Source organism: Castanea sativa, chromosome 5, assembly GCF_040712315.1.
Source record: "Castanea sativa cultivar Marrone di Chiusa Pesio chromosome 5, ASM4071231v1".
In the NCBI taxonomy this organism is placed as follows: Eukaryota; Viridiplantae; Streptophyta; class Magnoliopsida; order Fagales; family Fagaceae; genus Castanea; species Castanea sativa.
Genome location: NC_134017.1, coordinates 22,775,654 through 22,793,123, shown reverse-complemented (window position 1 = coordinate 22,793,123; position 17,470 = coordinate 22,775,654). Strand labels below are relative to the sequence as shown.

The following is a 17,470-nucleotide window of genomic DNA, read 5'->3' as shown; positions in this document are numbered from 1 at the left end:
GAACCAAGGACATCAGCTATTAGAAAAAGTTCGTAAAGAGCCCTTCTTTAGATGGCCCGGCAAGATGGCGGGGACCCCGCGAGAAGAAATCAAAACCTTTTCCGTCAGGCACCATCGGGATGTGGGCCACACTACCGAGAACCGCCGGACCCCGTGGAACCATCTAGAGCAGCTCGTCGGAGAGGGAAAGTTGAAGCAAAGCATTTGTGTCACCGCCTTTGGGCGGGTCAGTCAAGTTGGTTCAAACAACCAAAGGAACGAGTTCATCTCGGCCAGCATTGGGAACAATTAATGTTATCTTCGCCGCACTGCAGGGACCGGCTCAGGTCCCACTAGGGTCATGGCGGTTTCCCATCCGCAGCCGAGGATGTGGGTGGTAGGCCGAAGAGATTAAAGAGCACTTTACCTGTCTTTGGGTTTCTCCGAGGAGGATAAAATAGGAACTATCCAGCCCCATGACGATGCTCTTGTGGTTACCCTCAATAGGGAATTATGACGTGAAGAGGGTGATGATAGATCCAGGTAGCGGTTCGGATATCATGTACCACGATCTATTTAAGGGGTTAAGGTTGGAGTTGGAAGATTTAACTCCTTATGACTCACCTCTTATTAGCTTTGAAGGGAGAGCCGTTGTGCCAAAAGGACAGATCCGTTTACCTGTTCAATCCGGCACAGAAACGGTTGAAGTAGATTTCATTGTGGTTGACGCGTACTCTCCATATACAGCCATCCTCGCCAGGCCATGGCTGCACGCCCTGGGAGCCGTCTCCTCTACCTTGCACGTTAAGGTTAAATTCCCCTCGGGGGAACATGTTGAGGAAATCCTCGGCAGTCAGGTAGTGGCCAGACAATGCATCTCCGCTGCAGTACTTCGTCAGTCAGAAGTCGAGTTATCAACCTTGCCCATCCAGGAGTCATAGCAATTAACAGCTCCGGAGGCACCTGGAGCGATGACAGAAGATGAGGCTGTTTGCGAGGAGTTAGAGAAGTTTGTAATATCAGATGATCCAGAGAGGTTCTTCCAAGTTGGCATACTTTTGCCATACCAAGAGAAGATGGAGTTGTTGGAATTTCTGAAGGACAATATAGATGTCTTTGCATGGGACCCTTATGAGGCTCCGGGCGTAGATCCAAGCTTTATTTGTCATCGTTTAAACGTCAATCCGGCCATCGTTCCGAGGAGGCAGCCACCTCGGCGATCTTCCCGAGAACATTCTGAGGCTGTGAAGGAAGAGGTTCTTAGACTCAAAAGGGCGAGGGCTATCAAAGAAGTTTTCTACCCTGAATGGTTGGCTCATACTGTTGTCGTTAAGAAGAAAAACAGGTGGAGAGTATGTGTGGACTTTACCGATCCGAACAAGGCCTCGTCCTAAAGATTCTTTCCCAATGCCACGGATTGATCAACCGGTAGATGCTACCGTTCTGGACATCCTCGGATGAGTTTCCTGGACGCCTTTCAGTGGTTACCACCAAATTCCCTTGGCGTTAGAGGATCGGAGGAAAAGACCGCTTTCATTACACCAATGGGGAACTATCATTATAAGGTCATGCCATTTGGGGTTAAAAAATGTCGGGGCTACTTATCAAAGAATGATGACCAGAATGTTTGAACAAGACGGGGGAAAACCATAGAAGTATACGTGGATGATATGGTGGTAAAGAGTAAGACGGTACCTTCGCACATGACGATTTGGCCGACACCTTCCAAATGCCGAGGAAGTATAAGTTGCGCCTTAACGCCTCCAAGTGTTCTTTTGGCGTAGGATCCGGAAAGTTCTTAGGATATATGATCACTCATAGGGGCATAGGTGAACCCAAAGTGCGGGTTAGAGCTATTCAAAATTTGCAGCCGCCTCGGAACCCAAAGGAGATTCGAGAAATTGACCTAATGATTGCGCGTTGAACAGATTTATTTCTCGGTCGACCGGTGCCGTCCTTTCTTTCAGTTGTTGAACAAGTGGAAAGGGTTTCAGTGACCGAGGATTGTGAGTCGCCTTTCCAACAACCTTAAGCAATATCTATCTCGGCCACCCATTTTATCTCGCCCTGAGGTGGACGAGGTTTTATTCGCTTATCTGGCCGTGGCTATTCATGCGGTGAGTCTAGTCCTTATAAGGAATGAAGATGGAGTGCAGAGGCCGATCTACTATGTTAGTAAGTCCTTGAATGAAGCCGAGGTGCGCTATTTGCCCTTGGCAACAGCACTTCGGCCGTAGTCCACGCCACGCGCAAACTTCCTCATTATTTCCAATCTCATACTCGTGGTTGTTTTGACCCAGTTGCCGCTCAAGGCCGTGTTGCGTAGTGCCGATTATTCTCGGCGAGTGGCAAAATGGGGAACCATTTTGGGAGCCTTTGATGTTAAGTACAAGCCTCGCACCTCGGTGAAAGGTCAGGTCCTCGCTGATTTGGTGGCAGAGTTTGCTGAACCATTGTTAGAAGAAACTTCAAAGGGAGCGCACATGGGTGAAAAATCAGTTGGTGTGATCACGGCCGTATCGCCCTCGGCTTGGAAATTTTATGTGGATGGGGCTGCTAATCATAAAGGGTCCGGCGTTGGACTTGTTCTAATGTCCCCCGAAGGAATTGTCTTTGAAAAATCTTTGAGATTGGCTTTCTCTACTAATAATGAGGCCGAGTATGAAGCGATCTTGGTAGGCATGCGAATGGTACATAAGATGGGTGGCAAGGAAATCCATGTGTTCTCGGACTCTCAATTAGTGGTCGGCCAAGTCATGGGGACCATGGAGGCTAGAGACCCCGAGAATGCAAGAATATTTGGCCCAGGTTAAACGTCGGCCGAGCTGAATTCGACTCATTTGCCTTAGCTCATGTCTCTAGGAGTGGAAACACTCATGCGGATTCTTTGGCTACATTGGCCACATCCTCGGCTCAAGGTCTACCAAGGGTGATTCTCGTTGAGGATGCGGTAGAACCTTCTCTTATAGCCGCGACGCACCTCGCATCCATCTAATAAGGCCCGGTCCTAGTTGGATGGATTCGATCATATCTTTTCTCAAAAATGACATCCTTCCCGAAGACAAAGTTGAAGCGAGAAAAGGTACGTCGAAAGGCGCCGCGTTTCTGGTTGTCCAGGGACCAGAAGCTATACAAACGATCCTTTTCGGGACCGTATTTGTTGTGTGTACACCCTGAATCAATAGAATCATTCTTGGAGGAATTGCATGAGGGAATTTGTGGAAGCCACACTGGAGGAAGATCCTTAGCCCATAGAGCCCCGACTCGGGGTTATTGGTGGCCCACGATATGCGAGAGGGAGGCTCGTGACTATGCCGAGAAATGTGATCGGTGTCGAGGTTCGCCCTAATATCCACCAACACGGAGGGGTTCTTAACCCTCTCTCCAGCCCTTGGCCTTTCGCGCAATGGGGCTTGGACATTGTAGGGCCCTTTCCGAGAGCTGCCGGAAACAAAAGATGGTTGCTCGTGGGAACAGAGACTACTTTTCTAAGTGGGTCGAGGCCGAGCCTTTGGCCAATATCCGAGATGTTGATTCCAAGAAATTTATCCGGAAAAATATTGTTACTAGATTCGGTATACCACATACACTCGTCTCGGACAATGGCGTTCAATTTGATAGCAAGGCCTTTAGGCAATACCGTAGTGAGATGGGTATCATAAATAGATACTCTACTCCAGCTTATCCTAGAGGAAATGGGCGGCCGAGGCCGTTAACAAGGTCATAGTCAACGGGCTTAAGAAGAGGTTAGACGATGCGAAAGGCAGGTGGGTAGAAGAGCTCCCTCATGTCCCGTGGACGTATCGGACCACACCGCGTAGGTCCATGGAGAAACTCCATTCTCTATGACTTATGGAGCCGAGGCGGTGATACCACTTTGGAATCCGGTTTTCCTACTCTAAAGACAAGTTCTTTTAGTCCGAGAAAAACGAGGGACTTCTAGAGAAAGATCTTGATTTACTTGAGGAACGGCGTGAGGCGGCTATGGTCCAATTGGCGTATTATCGAGGAAGCTAAAACGAGGGTATGATGCCCACGTGAAGCCAAGGCCACTTGCACCCGGTGATCTTGTATTAAGGAAAGTTGTAGGCACTTCTAAGAACCCGGCATGGGGTAAGCTAGGACCTAACTGGGAAGTGCCCCTACCGCATTGTTTCAATAGGAGGCATAGGGTCATATAGGCTAGGCTGACCTAGATGAACGAGTTGTACCACGTCCATGGAATGTAAATAATCTTAGAAGGTATTATTATTAATCAAATAAGCTTTTGTCAATTAATATTTCAAAGTTATGGCTAGCTCTCTCGTTTGAAGTTACAATTTTTGAGAATCAAACGAAAACTTGGTTATGTTTACTCCTCGGCCCACAACCCTTGTGGACATTTATGTCTTATCATTTGTTAAACGAGAACCTTAGTTATGCCGGTCTTCGGACCTCCTACTTTGGGAAAATTAACATTTGAAGTTACAATTTTTGAGAATCAAACAGAAACTTGGCCGAGTGTAGTCCTCGGACCACAAACCTTGTGGAAATTGATGTCTTATCATTTGTTAAACAGAACCTTAGTTATGCCGGGTCTTCGGACCTCCTACTTTGGGAAAATTAACATTTGAAGTTACAATTTTTGAGAATCAAACAGAAACTTGGTTGAATGTAGTCCTCGGACCACAAACCTTGTGGAAATTGATGTCTTATCATTTGTTAAACAGAACCTTAGTTATGCCGGGTCTTCGGACCTCCTACTTTGGGAAAATTAACATTTGAAGTTACAATTTTTGAGAATCAAACAGAAACTTGGCCGAGTGTAGTCCTCGGACCACAAACCTTGTGGAAATTGATGTCTTATCATTTGTTAAACGAACCTTAGTTATGCGGATCTTCGGACCTCCTACTTTGGGAAAATTAACATTTGAAGTTACAATTTTTGAGAATCAAACAGAACTTGGTTGAGTGTAGTCCTCGGACCACAAAACCTTGTGGAAATTGATGTCTTATCATTTGTTAAACGAGAACCTTAGTTATGCCGGTGTTTTCTGACCTCCTACTTTGGGAAAATTAACATTTGAAGTTACAATTTTTGAGAATCAAACAGTAAACTTGGTTGAGTGTAGTCCTCGGACCACAAACCTTGTGGAAATTGATGTCTTATCATTTGTTAAACAAACTTAACCTTAGTTATGCCGGGTCTTCGGCCCTGCTTCTTTGGTTAAATTATCATTGGAAGTTTCAATTTTTGAGAATCAAACAGAAACTTGGTTGAGTGTAGTCCTCGGACCACAAACCTTGTGGAAATTGATGTCTTAACATATGATAAGCGTACGCTAAGTTATGCCTGGTCTTCGGGCGTCCTAGATGGGGAAGATTAACATTTGAAGTTACAATTTTTGAGAATCAAACAGAAACTTGGTTAAGTTTAGTCCTCTTACCACAAAACTTGTGGAAATTAATGTATTATCATTAGTTAAAACGAGAACCTTAGTTATGCCGGTCTTCGGACCTCCTACTTTGGGAAAATTAACATTTGAAGTTACACTTTTTGAGAATCAAACAGCAACTTGGTTAAGTGTAGTCCTCGGACCACAAACCTTGTGGATATTGATGTCTTATCTATTTTTTAAGAGTGCCTTTGAGATGTCGGGTCTTCGGACCTCCTACTTTGGGAAAATTAACATTTGAAGTTATTGTTTTAAAGAATCAAACAAACATGGTTAAGTGTAGTCCTCGGACCACAAACCTTGTGGAAATTGATGTCTTATCATTTACGCTGGTTTTGAAGAATTAAACGAAAGATTGCTTAAGATTTATCTTCGGACTATGACTTTGATTAAACTTAACTTCGATTATGTCCGGATGTTAATACCTTACGTTTATTAACTCGGATCTTAAGTTTTATATCTCTAAGTATTGAGGAAATTTGTGTAAGGAATGGTCCTCGGATCTTACAACTTACTAAAAACAGTGTTATGCATTATAAGGGCTTAATTGTTATATGAAGTCCTCTTTCCTTTTTTAATCGAGGTATTATTCAAATGAATTAACCATGTCACCTTGTATTAAATCTTTAATAATATACGCATGATTATGTGAAAGTTATGACTATGCAATCCTTGGAGTTAGATTTTGAGGCTGCGAGAAACTTCGATATGACTTAATGGGAAAACTTTTGTAATAAGTACATAAAGAATAAAGAAAAAGCAGACACAATCCAAGTGAAAAGCAAACGAAATTGTTCTTCATTAATCAAGGTGAATATACATTACAATATATACTTCAAAAACAAAAAAAAAAGAATGGAAAAAAAGAAGCCCTAAGCTAAGTCCTAAGCTGTTGGAGGAGGATCTTGCTGAGAGGTACTAGTGCCCTCGGTCTTTCTCAACTCCAGCTCAAAAGGAGTCATAACCTGCTTTCCTTTATCCGCTGTCTTTGTTGGAAGGACGTTGGGTTCCACTATCTGGTTCAAGTCCTTCTCTGCATCCACTCCTCCTTCCTTTTCTTTATTGGAACCAGAAGGTTCTGTAGGATCAGGAATTTGCTGTGGGACCATCGGAGGTAGGACGGGGAAGAGTTGTCTCGGGGGTAGGAGTAGCGCAGGAGCCTCTTCAATCTCCGTATTTCTAGGGAAGCCAAACGTTCTCGGACTTCCTCAAATCCGAAGACTCGGGAACTCTGCTACGTTTAAAGCTTCCCCCCATACTTGACAGCATTCGCGGCATAAAGCCGCGAATTCCTCTGTCATTGTTCCTCGTGGTCGCTACCCCTTCGTCAAAACTTCACCGCTTGGCGCTTGAAGAGAGAGTTGGAAGGAGCTGGCTTCTTCCTTCATCAGAGCCAGTTGTTTCTTCGCATCCGAGCACTCCCTTTGAGCTTGGGAGAGCTCTTCATTTCTTTCCTTAAGGAGTTTGCGCCGTCCTTCTATCGGGTCTTCATGGTCTTCAAGTTTGACTCGACCCCATTCTTCTCTCTCCTCAGCCGCTTACCTCCGAGGTCAGCTTCTCGTTCTCGGCAAGGGCCGTACCTAAGGTCTTCTCAGCCTCCACCCTAGTTTCGAGCTCGGCTACTTTCCGAGCGTCTTCAATAAACTTTTCAGCTACAAAGACCTCCTGAATAGCCTGTAAAAAAGCATGATGGAGTTAGGAATAACAAAAACTAATTTACTTATAAATATTGTTAAAAGGAGAAACACTTACCAGTGTTAAAGTCTCTTTTTAGAGAGAGGAATAGTTGTGGTTGGCCCATCTTTTCCAAGGTCTCCATGTCCTTGGGCGGCCAGGAGAAGAGGGTGTTCTAGGACCTCGGCCGGGTGGTGGGCGTGGCCTTGTTGAACCCGCCCCTTATACCGGACCGGCAGGAGATAGGAGCGCCGTCCGGCCTTAGATCGGGGGACCGGGTGGCCGGTGCTCGGTGCACTTCTGCACCTCATCCCCCGATTTCCCCAAGTTCAGCTGAACGTGCTCTACCCTTGCACTTGTCCAGCTTCTGCTGCTGGGCCGGGGGGAGGTGTTGGCGTGGTTTCGGGGGGTCTTTAGTGATCGCCCCGTCATTATCCCCCTTTCTCTTCTTCGGGATCCTCGGGCGCGGTTTGGCTCAGGCCAGAGGAGGAGGAGGAGGTAAGTGGGGAACTTGGGACGTCCCCGTTTTCTTCTTCTCTCGCAACTTTGGCGACCCTATTAGTGAGAAGACCCGCCCTTCGTCCCATGTCTTCTACGGATTCGGTCTCGGGAAGGGCAACTACAAACCCTGCGATTCCAGAGGCCTCGGTGGCTTCTTCCTCCTCGTCGGAAAGTACCACGAACCGGTTTCCGCGAGGTCTCTCGATGTCTTCGAGATGGAATTGGTCTATCTCGTCGTCAAGAGTGTGTGAAGAAGACACCTCCTCTTCTGGAACGACGATTGTTTGTGAGTGTATGGCGAGGGGGACCGCCGCTATCGGCCGGTTGTACAAAATAGTGTCGAGCGTCCGGAGGTCACGGTCGTCCAAAAAATGGGGCCGAGCTACGTTTATCCTCTTTCGTCTTCGGCCGCCGGCAATAATGGCGTCCTCATCTCCTCGAAAGTCTTTGGAGAGAGGGTGTATCCTAGAATAAGATGAGCAGCCCGGAGTTGTAGGTCCGCAGACTAACGAATACCTCGGAGCGAAGTACTCGGTTTAGATCGGCAACGTTACGTTGACTCGGACGAGGACGCACGTGTTGCTTATCTCAAAAAAAGACGTCAAAACAAACAAACCTGGTCGCATTCACACAAATATTTAACGAATTTAAGTAAATACAAATACGCATTTCCGTGTGTGTGTTAGGAGAAGTTGTGTTGTGGGGAGATTAATCCTATGGTGTCGCACTGGATCCCCCCACCGAACCGGGCAGCCTAGGCCGTCGTGCCGGTTCCGGTGAACACGATCGTAGTCGTCCTTCATGCCTTTGTTTGATTCTGGCGGACAGGAGATTAGCCTAACGGTGCTAGACCGAGATTTCATATAATAGCCTACCTTAGAGAGTTTGTGGGACTCATATAGGAACACGACATCGTGCCATGTGAGGTTTAAACTCATCCTCGCTCGTTTAGAGCATCTACACTACCTAAAACTCTAAAAACATTTGGAAGGCATTGGTCGGGGCACAACCGGTGGTTGCGAAGATACTCCCTCATTACGGGTTTCATTGGTAGGGTCATCCCACCCTCTATGAAGGCTATCATAGGAATGATAACCTCTCCCTCTTTCCTAGAACCAGCCACGGCCTTGTCGGCAAGCGATATCCCAACCCTACGTCGCCGGGAATATGGTATTTGGCTCTAAAGCCTTCCATCCCAGCGGCGGTAACAACTAGACACTTGAATCTTCCCATGACAGAGAGACGATAGACTAAACTTTAAAAGGGAGAGTGATTGTATTGGTAGCCGAGGACTCGTATCCGAGGAGAAAAGGTCAAGACTAGAGAGAGCAAGAACTTACAAAGTTGAAGGTACGGGTTTCCACGGTTTTCCGCGGTGAAGAATGATTGTTGTTGTTTTGATGGGATTGATCCCCGATGACTTAAATGAAGGCGCAGTTCCGAAGCGTCACGACGTGCGAAAAGGCGGCCTCGAAAATTATGTCCGTCCCGCCTAAAATTTCGTGGAGTGAGGAGAACCGTTGGATGCCCATCTCACCGGGTTGTGCGTGGGAGACAAAGAGTAACTTACGATAATAATGCGCGCGTTTCGAAAATGAAACCGCCAAGTGTCATCTTCCGGGACGCGAAACGATTTCCACACGTGCCGTCACTTATAAAGTGTGTAGAGCGAGTGTCTCGTCGGATCAAAACCCTATTTTTCTCCTCGGACGTTGAAAATTAGAGTTTTGAGGGGCTATTGTGGGGAGTAAAAATATCTTAATAGGGATATGGGCCATTGGGCCTCGCTAAGGAAGGCCGACCTACTCTTGGGTTTAGGGCTTGTTGATACTCTAGGTCGGCCCATACGCCGAGGATCCGAGGACCGAGCCGAGGATGCTTTTCCCCTCGGACTGACACCAAAGAACCGGGACTTCATGGTACGGGTTAGGGGATGGCACGGTAGCCAAGACCAATGGTTAAAGGGGTGAACCTCGGAATGCCCGAAGCACCGGTGTTGAAGAAATGTCAAAAATAAAGGCTGCTACTTCCACATTAAAGACCCCGCACCTACCACCCCGCTGCATTAATGGGGAGGTGACACTTGAACAAGGTGGAAGGGAAACTTCTAGTTACTGTTCAAAGGCACTAAGAAAAGAAATATCTAGGCTAAGGGAGGAATTGGGGCAACACGTGTATAAAGTATTAAAAAGAGGAGTATTTAAGGAGGGACCTAGAACAGAAACGGGACGGAACTTTTTGTAACCTAAAAAGACAAAAGACAAAGGGAGAGATATAATATAAGAACAGCTCTCGGCTTACGTCCGAGGAGGCCCAGTTACAATATTCCTTGTTGTTTTCAATTACTTGCAATCTTTAGTTTGTCATTTAATCCTCATATACTTCTAACCTGGGTTTCAAGCCCACACTCTACAAATTCTTATTGTTTAAGGCTCATTGGGCCTGAGCCCATAACTATTCTTGGGTCCAGGTGCAATTGTGCACTTACACCATCTTAGAAAAAATTCCTAAAGTCACCGTATGACACAAAACCCCAAATCTTAAGATTTGAGGAAATTAACACAATAGTTAGTCTTTTAATAACAACAACATGAGATTCCGAATTTTGTAAAAATATCCATGGCCAAACCCTAACCATGATTAATGAAAGTTTTTTTGGTTAAATATAGTTCCTAACCACCAAATCGTGGTTATAGTTTAGTTAAGAGAATATTTTCAAATTTTGAAATAATCTATTACTGCTATTAATGAAAGAAATAATGTTTTGATTTTCCCAAATTTTAAAGGGGGCTAAGTGTCAATTTCCTTTATGGCCTGTTTGGATTGAGGGGAAAAAGAAAGGGAGTAGAGGAGAGAAGAGTAGAGTAGAATTGGCTAAAAATAGGTTAATTTTGAGTTAATTTTACTCTACTTTTCTCTACTCTCCCTCTCTCACTATTAATCCAAACGGACCATTATAGTTTAGAGTAGAGAGTTATTTTTTCTTCAAATTTTAAAGTAGGTTTGTATAATTTACCCTTAACAAAAACTTTAAGGGCAGATTTTTGTCTTTTGAAACATTTGGAGGCGTGTCAATTTGTTAAACTTTAAGAAAAGTAGGTGTAATTTACTGACTCTCCTTTTTAGCACATTTTAGACTTCCGGATCTACATCCAAATTATAATAATTATTTTTTTAGGGGAATCTACATCCAAATTAAGATGGTTCAACATTGCATACTTTATCAAGGTATAAAATGAAATGATTCTAAAATGTCACAAAATTATATATATGTGGTCTTTATTATATGTTTAATCATTTGTGGAATTAATTTGGAGAAGTATTATATGCATCTTCTGGAGAAACAGTTTGTTTCCACAGTTGCTTTCTTGTGTTCCAAATTTGCTGTCTTCTCTTTAATTGCCATTCATTTTCCATTGTGCATATTCTTCTTCTCCCAACTAAGCTTTCTTACTCATTTTCCGTCCGTATTTCATGTCGACTGGCATGTAATAACAGTGAAAGTTCTGTGCATATGGTATCTACACGAATATGAAGACTAAAGTCGTGGTCTAAATTCAACAATGGCGGAAAAATGCCTCCTGAGTCGTGACCCAAAATGATGGCTTTGATTTCAAGTCATTGTCATTTATTTTATGCTGCTATTTTCAAAAGTAAAAAATAACCAAACAAAGAAAAAGTTCATTTCTTGGATGACTCACTTGTCAGTTGTCACAACTGACCAAATTTAGTAAACGTCACAAATATTAAATATATATAAGTTCGCAACACTTTTTTCAAAAAAAATGTATATAAAATTTTGAGCATTTTCCCTTCTTAATTAATTATAAACATATTGATTTGCAGTTACAATTATTTTTTAATTAAAAGTGTTGCTTTCTTATTCCACGCTTTGTAAATAAATATTTTATCCGATACACTGAAATGGACATCATGCAATGAATTGTGGAGCCCAAACTGTCTCCTATTGCCTAATTTACAGAGAGCTAAATCCATTGCAAATGAATTAATGGTCCATGTCCTAAACACAGTCATGGTCATTGGTCACAATTTGTTTAAGATCTGGGATTACATTGAAAATGGAGAAAGACTTTAGGTTAATTAATTGCCTCTAATTCATTGAAAATTCCAATCTGACCTGATACAGTGTTATATATCGTAGTGACACAATATGGACTGTGTAGTAGTAATACTATAGGTCTAGATAAATTTATATTTATAAAGAAAGTTCCCCCACCCAATAATGATCGATGCAACTATATGAAAAATGGTAGGTTTGTTAGTTGGGTTTTGATAATACCAAGGTATATGAGAATGCAGATTAGATTCTGTACCCAGAATTAAACTAAAGCTTGATGTTTATTATTCATTAATCATGTGCATCCCTTAAGACAATTGCAGTTCGTGGATGTGCTAAAAACATTAGAACATGGGCTTTTGTTCTAGAAATTCTCCATCTTCAGTTCTCATTATTCTTTGGTTAAACAAGTATTAACCTTGATCTTATGTCTTAGATTGAGTTAACAAGTTTTTCAGTTCTGCTACAACTTGGGATATCATGCATGATACCCAAAAGAATCTATATTTAGAAATTCTCTTCTAAATATATACGAGGGTTGATACAATTATTAATTTATTAGCTAGGTTTAGTGATAACATGGGATTCTTTAAAATACAACATCATCAATAGGTCATGATGTTGTGATTAAGCACGACTTAACTATACATAGAAAATTATATATAATTCGGAATGATGAACGTTGAAATGTGTTCCCTTTAGATTTAATAAGTTACAGCAAGAGCATACCAAAAGTCTAAGAGCTTAAGGTTTTGTTTGGATTGATCGGATAAGAAGTGGGAGTAAAGTAGAGTTAGCAAAAAATTAGGAAAATTATATATAATTTGGAATGATGAACATTGAAATGTGGTCCCTTTAGATTTAATTAGTTACAGCAAGAGTGTACTAAAAGTCTAAGAGCTTAAGGTTTTGTTTGGATTGAACGGGGAAGGAGTGAGAGTAGAATAGAATTGGCAAAAAATTAGACTAATTTTTGCTTAACTCTACTCTACTCCCCTCTATTCCCCCTTAATCTAAACGGACCATAAAGATAACACATGTAACTGCAAGCAATTCAATGACCTTAGAAGCAAAGTTGAATTTTTAGTCAATTAATTTATATCCCTATGATTGACTACTAAGAAGACAGTATAAACTAAAATAACACTGTATGTCAAGAGTCTTATAGTTCATTTGCACTACCTACTCTTCTTTATTTTGGAGAATTTGGATTTGAATTCCCCAATTCTTATAAGTAAAAAAAGAAAAAAAGGTTAGAATTTTGAAATCTCATAAACTATTTTTGTGACCTATATATATTAACAACCAGACATAAAAATGAATCGCTTCATCTATATCACTATATGACTGAGTGTGGACTATGGAGTCAATTAAGTTGATGGATACCCCATTCTTATTCAAACCCTAAAGAGACAGTCAAAAAACCACCAAAAAAAAGCACCCGGGTATCATCCCAAGTTGGGCAATGACTTTTGTGTCGTATCACTATCATGTTAGCATCGGTATGCGCAAAATAATCCATAATAAAGAACAAATTGTCATTATAGTTAAGAACATACATTAATATTACGTCAATTATGACGAGACAAAACATATATCTTTGCTATCTAGGGTCCTATCCCAGATTGAATTACACCAAAATAAGTATCACATTCGTGATTTAAAACAAAGAAGTGTCTGCTTAACCAAACAAATAAACCAGCATCAATTAAACTGAAAAAACATTTAGGAGAGACATGAAAATGTGGTTAAATTCTTTCTCGAGCCATTATTTATTTAGCCACATCTTTTGAATTTCCTTTATGAGAACCCTTTGGCTGCAGCCCAAATCCCTTGGCTTCTGATCTCTTCATGATCCTAAGCCTCTTGCATGATTCAATAAACATCCTGCAAAAAATGATAATTAAATGAATTAATTAATATGAAGGATAAAATGCCTGAGAGAAGAACTTAACTGAACTATAACTTGATGATGAACAAGCATGTAATAATATATGTTAATTACTATGATCATTAATGGTGAAAGGTCAAAAAGAAATTTTGTGGCATATTTTTCAATTGTAATTTGCTCATCAACTTTGAAAATGTGGCCAAGAAGCTTCTTCCTAATAATGCATGTTTTGGCTGGGCCAGGTATGGCCTTCAGGGACAATATTGTCACCAATGCAACATCATCATGAGGAATTCAATCATGTGGGTAGCACGTGGTCCAACATAAGGGTGTACAACTTTGATGTTTTATTGAATCTGTGTCACTATCTTCTTCATTGATGGGAAAAAAATGTTCTCAAGTGTGTAAATTTCTTACTAGGAGACCAAGAATTAACCCTAATAAGCACGCCGCTTTTGTAGACTAATTAAAGAAAGTTACTATGCTTTAAGGTATTTTAATTAAGACTAATACTGACCTCAAGTTGACCCTTTGTGAGTTGAATCCTGGTTTTTGTCGGATTAGTGCTTAATTTCATCATCAGACAAGCTTTTATTATGGTAACTCTGGTCTCAATTTTGAGGCAACTAGTTAGCTTTTCTAGGGGTGGCACTTGGTTTCAAACATAGAATAATAACAGAGGTGCTTCTTTTAATTATTATTTATTTTCCCCTTCAATTAATTTGGTGCACTCTAGGAACCTTTGCTTAGTAAACACGGAGCAAGAATTGACAAATTAAATAAGAACCTTCTTCATGTCGGGTTGGGTCAAATTGACTCATAATTAGCATGTCTACTAAAATTCACTAGATGAAAAACAAAGCAAATGAGAAACTGTTGGGATTTGGATCCATGAGAAATAACGTTTTGAGATATCTTAATTTTAAGGCTTAAGAATTAATTAAGACATGTGGATTAAGGCTTAATATGATCTTACCGACCAAAAATGATGTCACAGAATGGCTAACTAAGATTATATTTGAAGAGGAAATTAAATGGTTTTATTTACCAAACTCATTTATACCCAACCAAAACCCACCCATTTGACACCCCTAAGATTAAAATGTTAAGATTTTTTTTTTCCTTTTTATGTATTTTAACTTTATAAACCAAACATGAGTCTATTGGCCAAATAGTTAGTAACATATAATCAACACGAAATTTGGCATGCATATTAATAATAATGAAAATGTGCATTCAAAAGGTAAGATTTTTAGAGTATTAATTTAATTAAAAGTTATTGAGTGATATAATATTTATAAAGAATTACACTAATTTGATATGCCTCTTTATATAAATGAGCATCAAAATAGTTTTTTTAAAAGAAAAGAAAAGAAATAAAGACAAGGTTATTAAGGAAAATGTAATTTTCTCTCAATATTGAACTGTGCATGTATATGATCTACATGTTATAAGATGAATGATGCATACGCTGGATGTATAAGATGATTATTGTAGGTTAAATGTTTTGTATCTCAATAATTTTGTCTTGTTTTTCTAATAGTTGAGAGACTTAGATTCAAATCCCCTAGTCTTACTTGTTGTAAGAAAATTAAAGAAAATGTTGGGATGGGGAAGCAAGAGATCACTCGACAATACATTTGTGTGACTTGAGTTTTCATTATTAAGATTGTTTAATTTGTAACCTTTATTGTGGCTCATAACACTCGTATATCTAGAATGTAAAAACAACCCTTAACCCCCACTCCCACCCAATAATGGGCATGAGTAAAAATAAATAAATAAATAAAATAACAATATTTTGATAATACAATAATATTTTTTCTCACATAAATATATAGTAGATCTTATCATAATTTAATTCATAAGATTCAATATTAATATGAGAATGGAGAATACACCATTATTGTACTCTCAAAATATTATATAATAACTCCTCAAAAATAAGCTATTAGTAGATTAGTTTGTACATGTAAATGTAAATGTAAATGCTATTAGTGTACGCTTAATTATATGCAATGTAAATGTAAATGCTATATGTGGCATAATATAGACGCGATGAATTTGAATAAAGAAAAATATGTATATATGAGAATTAGTTGGAAAGACTTACTCCCAGGGAACATCTCCCACTAGCATCCAGTCGCCGTCTTTGTCTTCATAAATGGGAACTTGTTCAGAATTCTCCGCATCCTTCAATGCTTCGCCTGTCAACACATAATATACCACCATTTCATGCCGTCTTCTTCTTCTTTTTTTTTTTTTTTTTTTTTAGTGTGATTATTTATCTTAACTAATACAAAGATAAGAGGGATTTAATTAGTGTAATTTTGTTCTTATTATTTGTTTTATTTGGATCAATTGAAGACACTCCTCTTTAAAAAGTTATATACACAAGTGTTTAACGTTTCAAAGGTTTAAAAAAAAAAAGTATCATTAAACTACAAAACCAATGGCGAGAGACATGGTTCATGACTAATCTATTTTATACAATTTTCAATTTACATAAATTGTTCACCTGCATATCAACTGTAAATTAATTTTGTAAAATGTTGCAAATAATTAATTTTTCAAAGATACTTTGGACAACAAATTTGATACACATTAAAATCAAGAATAAAAATTCTTCAAAATTATGACAAAATTTCAATGTAGAAGAGGTCAGTTTATTTGAAAAGGATCGAATTTCTTAAAAAAATTTTAATCCATGCCATATTTTTCATTTCCCCCCATATATGAATACCCGTGGCTTTTCTATTATTAAGAAAAAAAGGGAGGTAAAAATACTAATGACATTTTTGAATAATCACATGAGGTTTAGAGATAGGGATATACATACACACACAAACAAAATGATAAATAAAATCACTGTGGGGTAAATTTTGTTACTTTGGTTCATACTATTTCCATCTCCTTTCTCTCTCTCTCGGGAGAATAAAATGAACTGCATAAACATAAAATTCCAACTATATTTATAGCAATTTTTGCATGGCTAGATGTTTCAAACTAATACCTAGCTTACACAAAAGCTTTAGTTATAAGTCGTGACTGTCAGCCCTAGACTAAAAGAATTAAGAACCAAGAAAGAATATGAGAGCACTTACCAATGCCAAAGCAATCGAAGAGCTTCTCCAATGCCACCGCAAGATCCGAGTAACCTTCGTGCATGCTCAAATCAACTTTGCGCAGAAAAGGTGCCCCATCCATGCTAACTTTCACGTACATTTTTGATGTTTCAAGGCGATCTTTCTCATGAAAACTATTCTTTCTCCTGTATGAACACACTGGAGGCCACCCCACAACTTGGTTCTTTGTTTGAGTTAATTTCCAGTCAGTGGAGCTATTCTCATGATCATCGGAAATATCTGAGAACACCCTCTTCTTTTCATTCTTGTCCACTAAAATTGGAGCACTACCACCTGGTAGACCCAATCTGAGCTCTGTAATTTCAAGTCCAAGACCTTCTTTCTCCATTATTTGGAATTGGGTTTTGCTTTTTCTTTTCTTTTTTTTTTTTGGTTCTTTGCTGGTTATGTAATTTTCTCTTTGATACAATTTTTCTTGATGGGATTTAATAATAAAAGTGACTAAAACGGCTAGTTCTTATACATGGTGAATGAATAGAAGACAGCGTGGAAGAAATGACAGGTCAACTAAGACTTAGTGGTCGGTCACATGAGAGGCAAATGTGGGGACTATGTGCTTCCTTCAAACACCAATAAAGGCCGGCACCATAAGTTAGATATGGGACAGATCGTAGGGCTGTTGTTGCTTATTGATTTGGTGGGATTTAATCTTGGCCGTGTGATTAGGTGATTGGGAACAAGCCATGTGATTTGCCTGATTGAAGGGGTCTTTGCAAATTGCAATAAATTATAAAAGAGGGAGTAGCTAGACAACCATAATGAACGG

At 40.2% G+C, this 17,470-nt stretch overlaps 1 protein-coding gene across 1 annotated transcript; it reads right to left on the bottom strand.

Moving 5' to 3' along the window:
* Positions 1-13,181: 13,181 nt before the first annotated feature.
* Positions 13,182-17,128, bottom strand: LOC142636043 (auxin-induced protein AUX22-like). The gene is made up of 3 exons (XM_075810106.1): positions 16,663-17,128; positions 15,672-15,765; positions 13,182-13,554 (listed from the first exon to the last, which is right to left on the bottom strand). Exons 1-3 carry the CDS (start codon positions 17,030-17,032, stop codon positions 13,440-13,442), a joined length of 579 nt encoding a protein of 192 aa, XP_075666221.1. The 5' UTR covers positions 17,033-17,128; the 3' UTR covers positions 13,182-13,439.
* Between the last annotated feature and the right edge of the window lie 342 nt (positions 17,129-17,470).

Excerpts from the sequence above, each read along its gene's own strand:
- LOC142636043 (XM_075810106.1), bottom strand. The coding sequence starts at position 17,032 with ATGGAGAAAGAAGGTCTTGGACTTGAAATTACAGAGCTCAGATTGGGT. Across the intron at positions 15,766-16,662 it reads CTTCGATTGCTTTGGCATTG|GCGAAGCATTGAAGGATGCG; the intron begins GTAAGTGCTCTC and ends ATGTGTTGACAG. Across the intron at positions 13,555-15,671 it reads GTGGGAGATGTTCCCTGGGA|GATGTTTATTGAATCATGCA; the intron begins GTAAGTCTTTCC and ends CATTTTTTGCAG.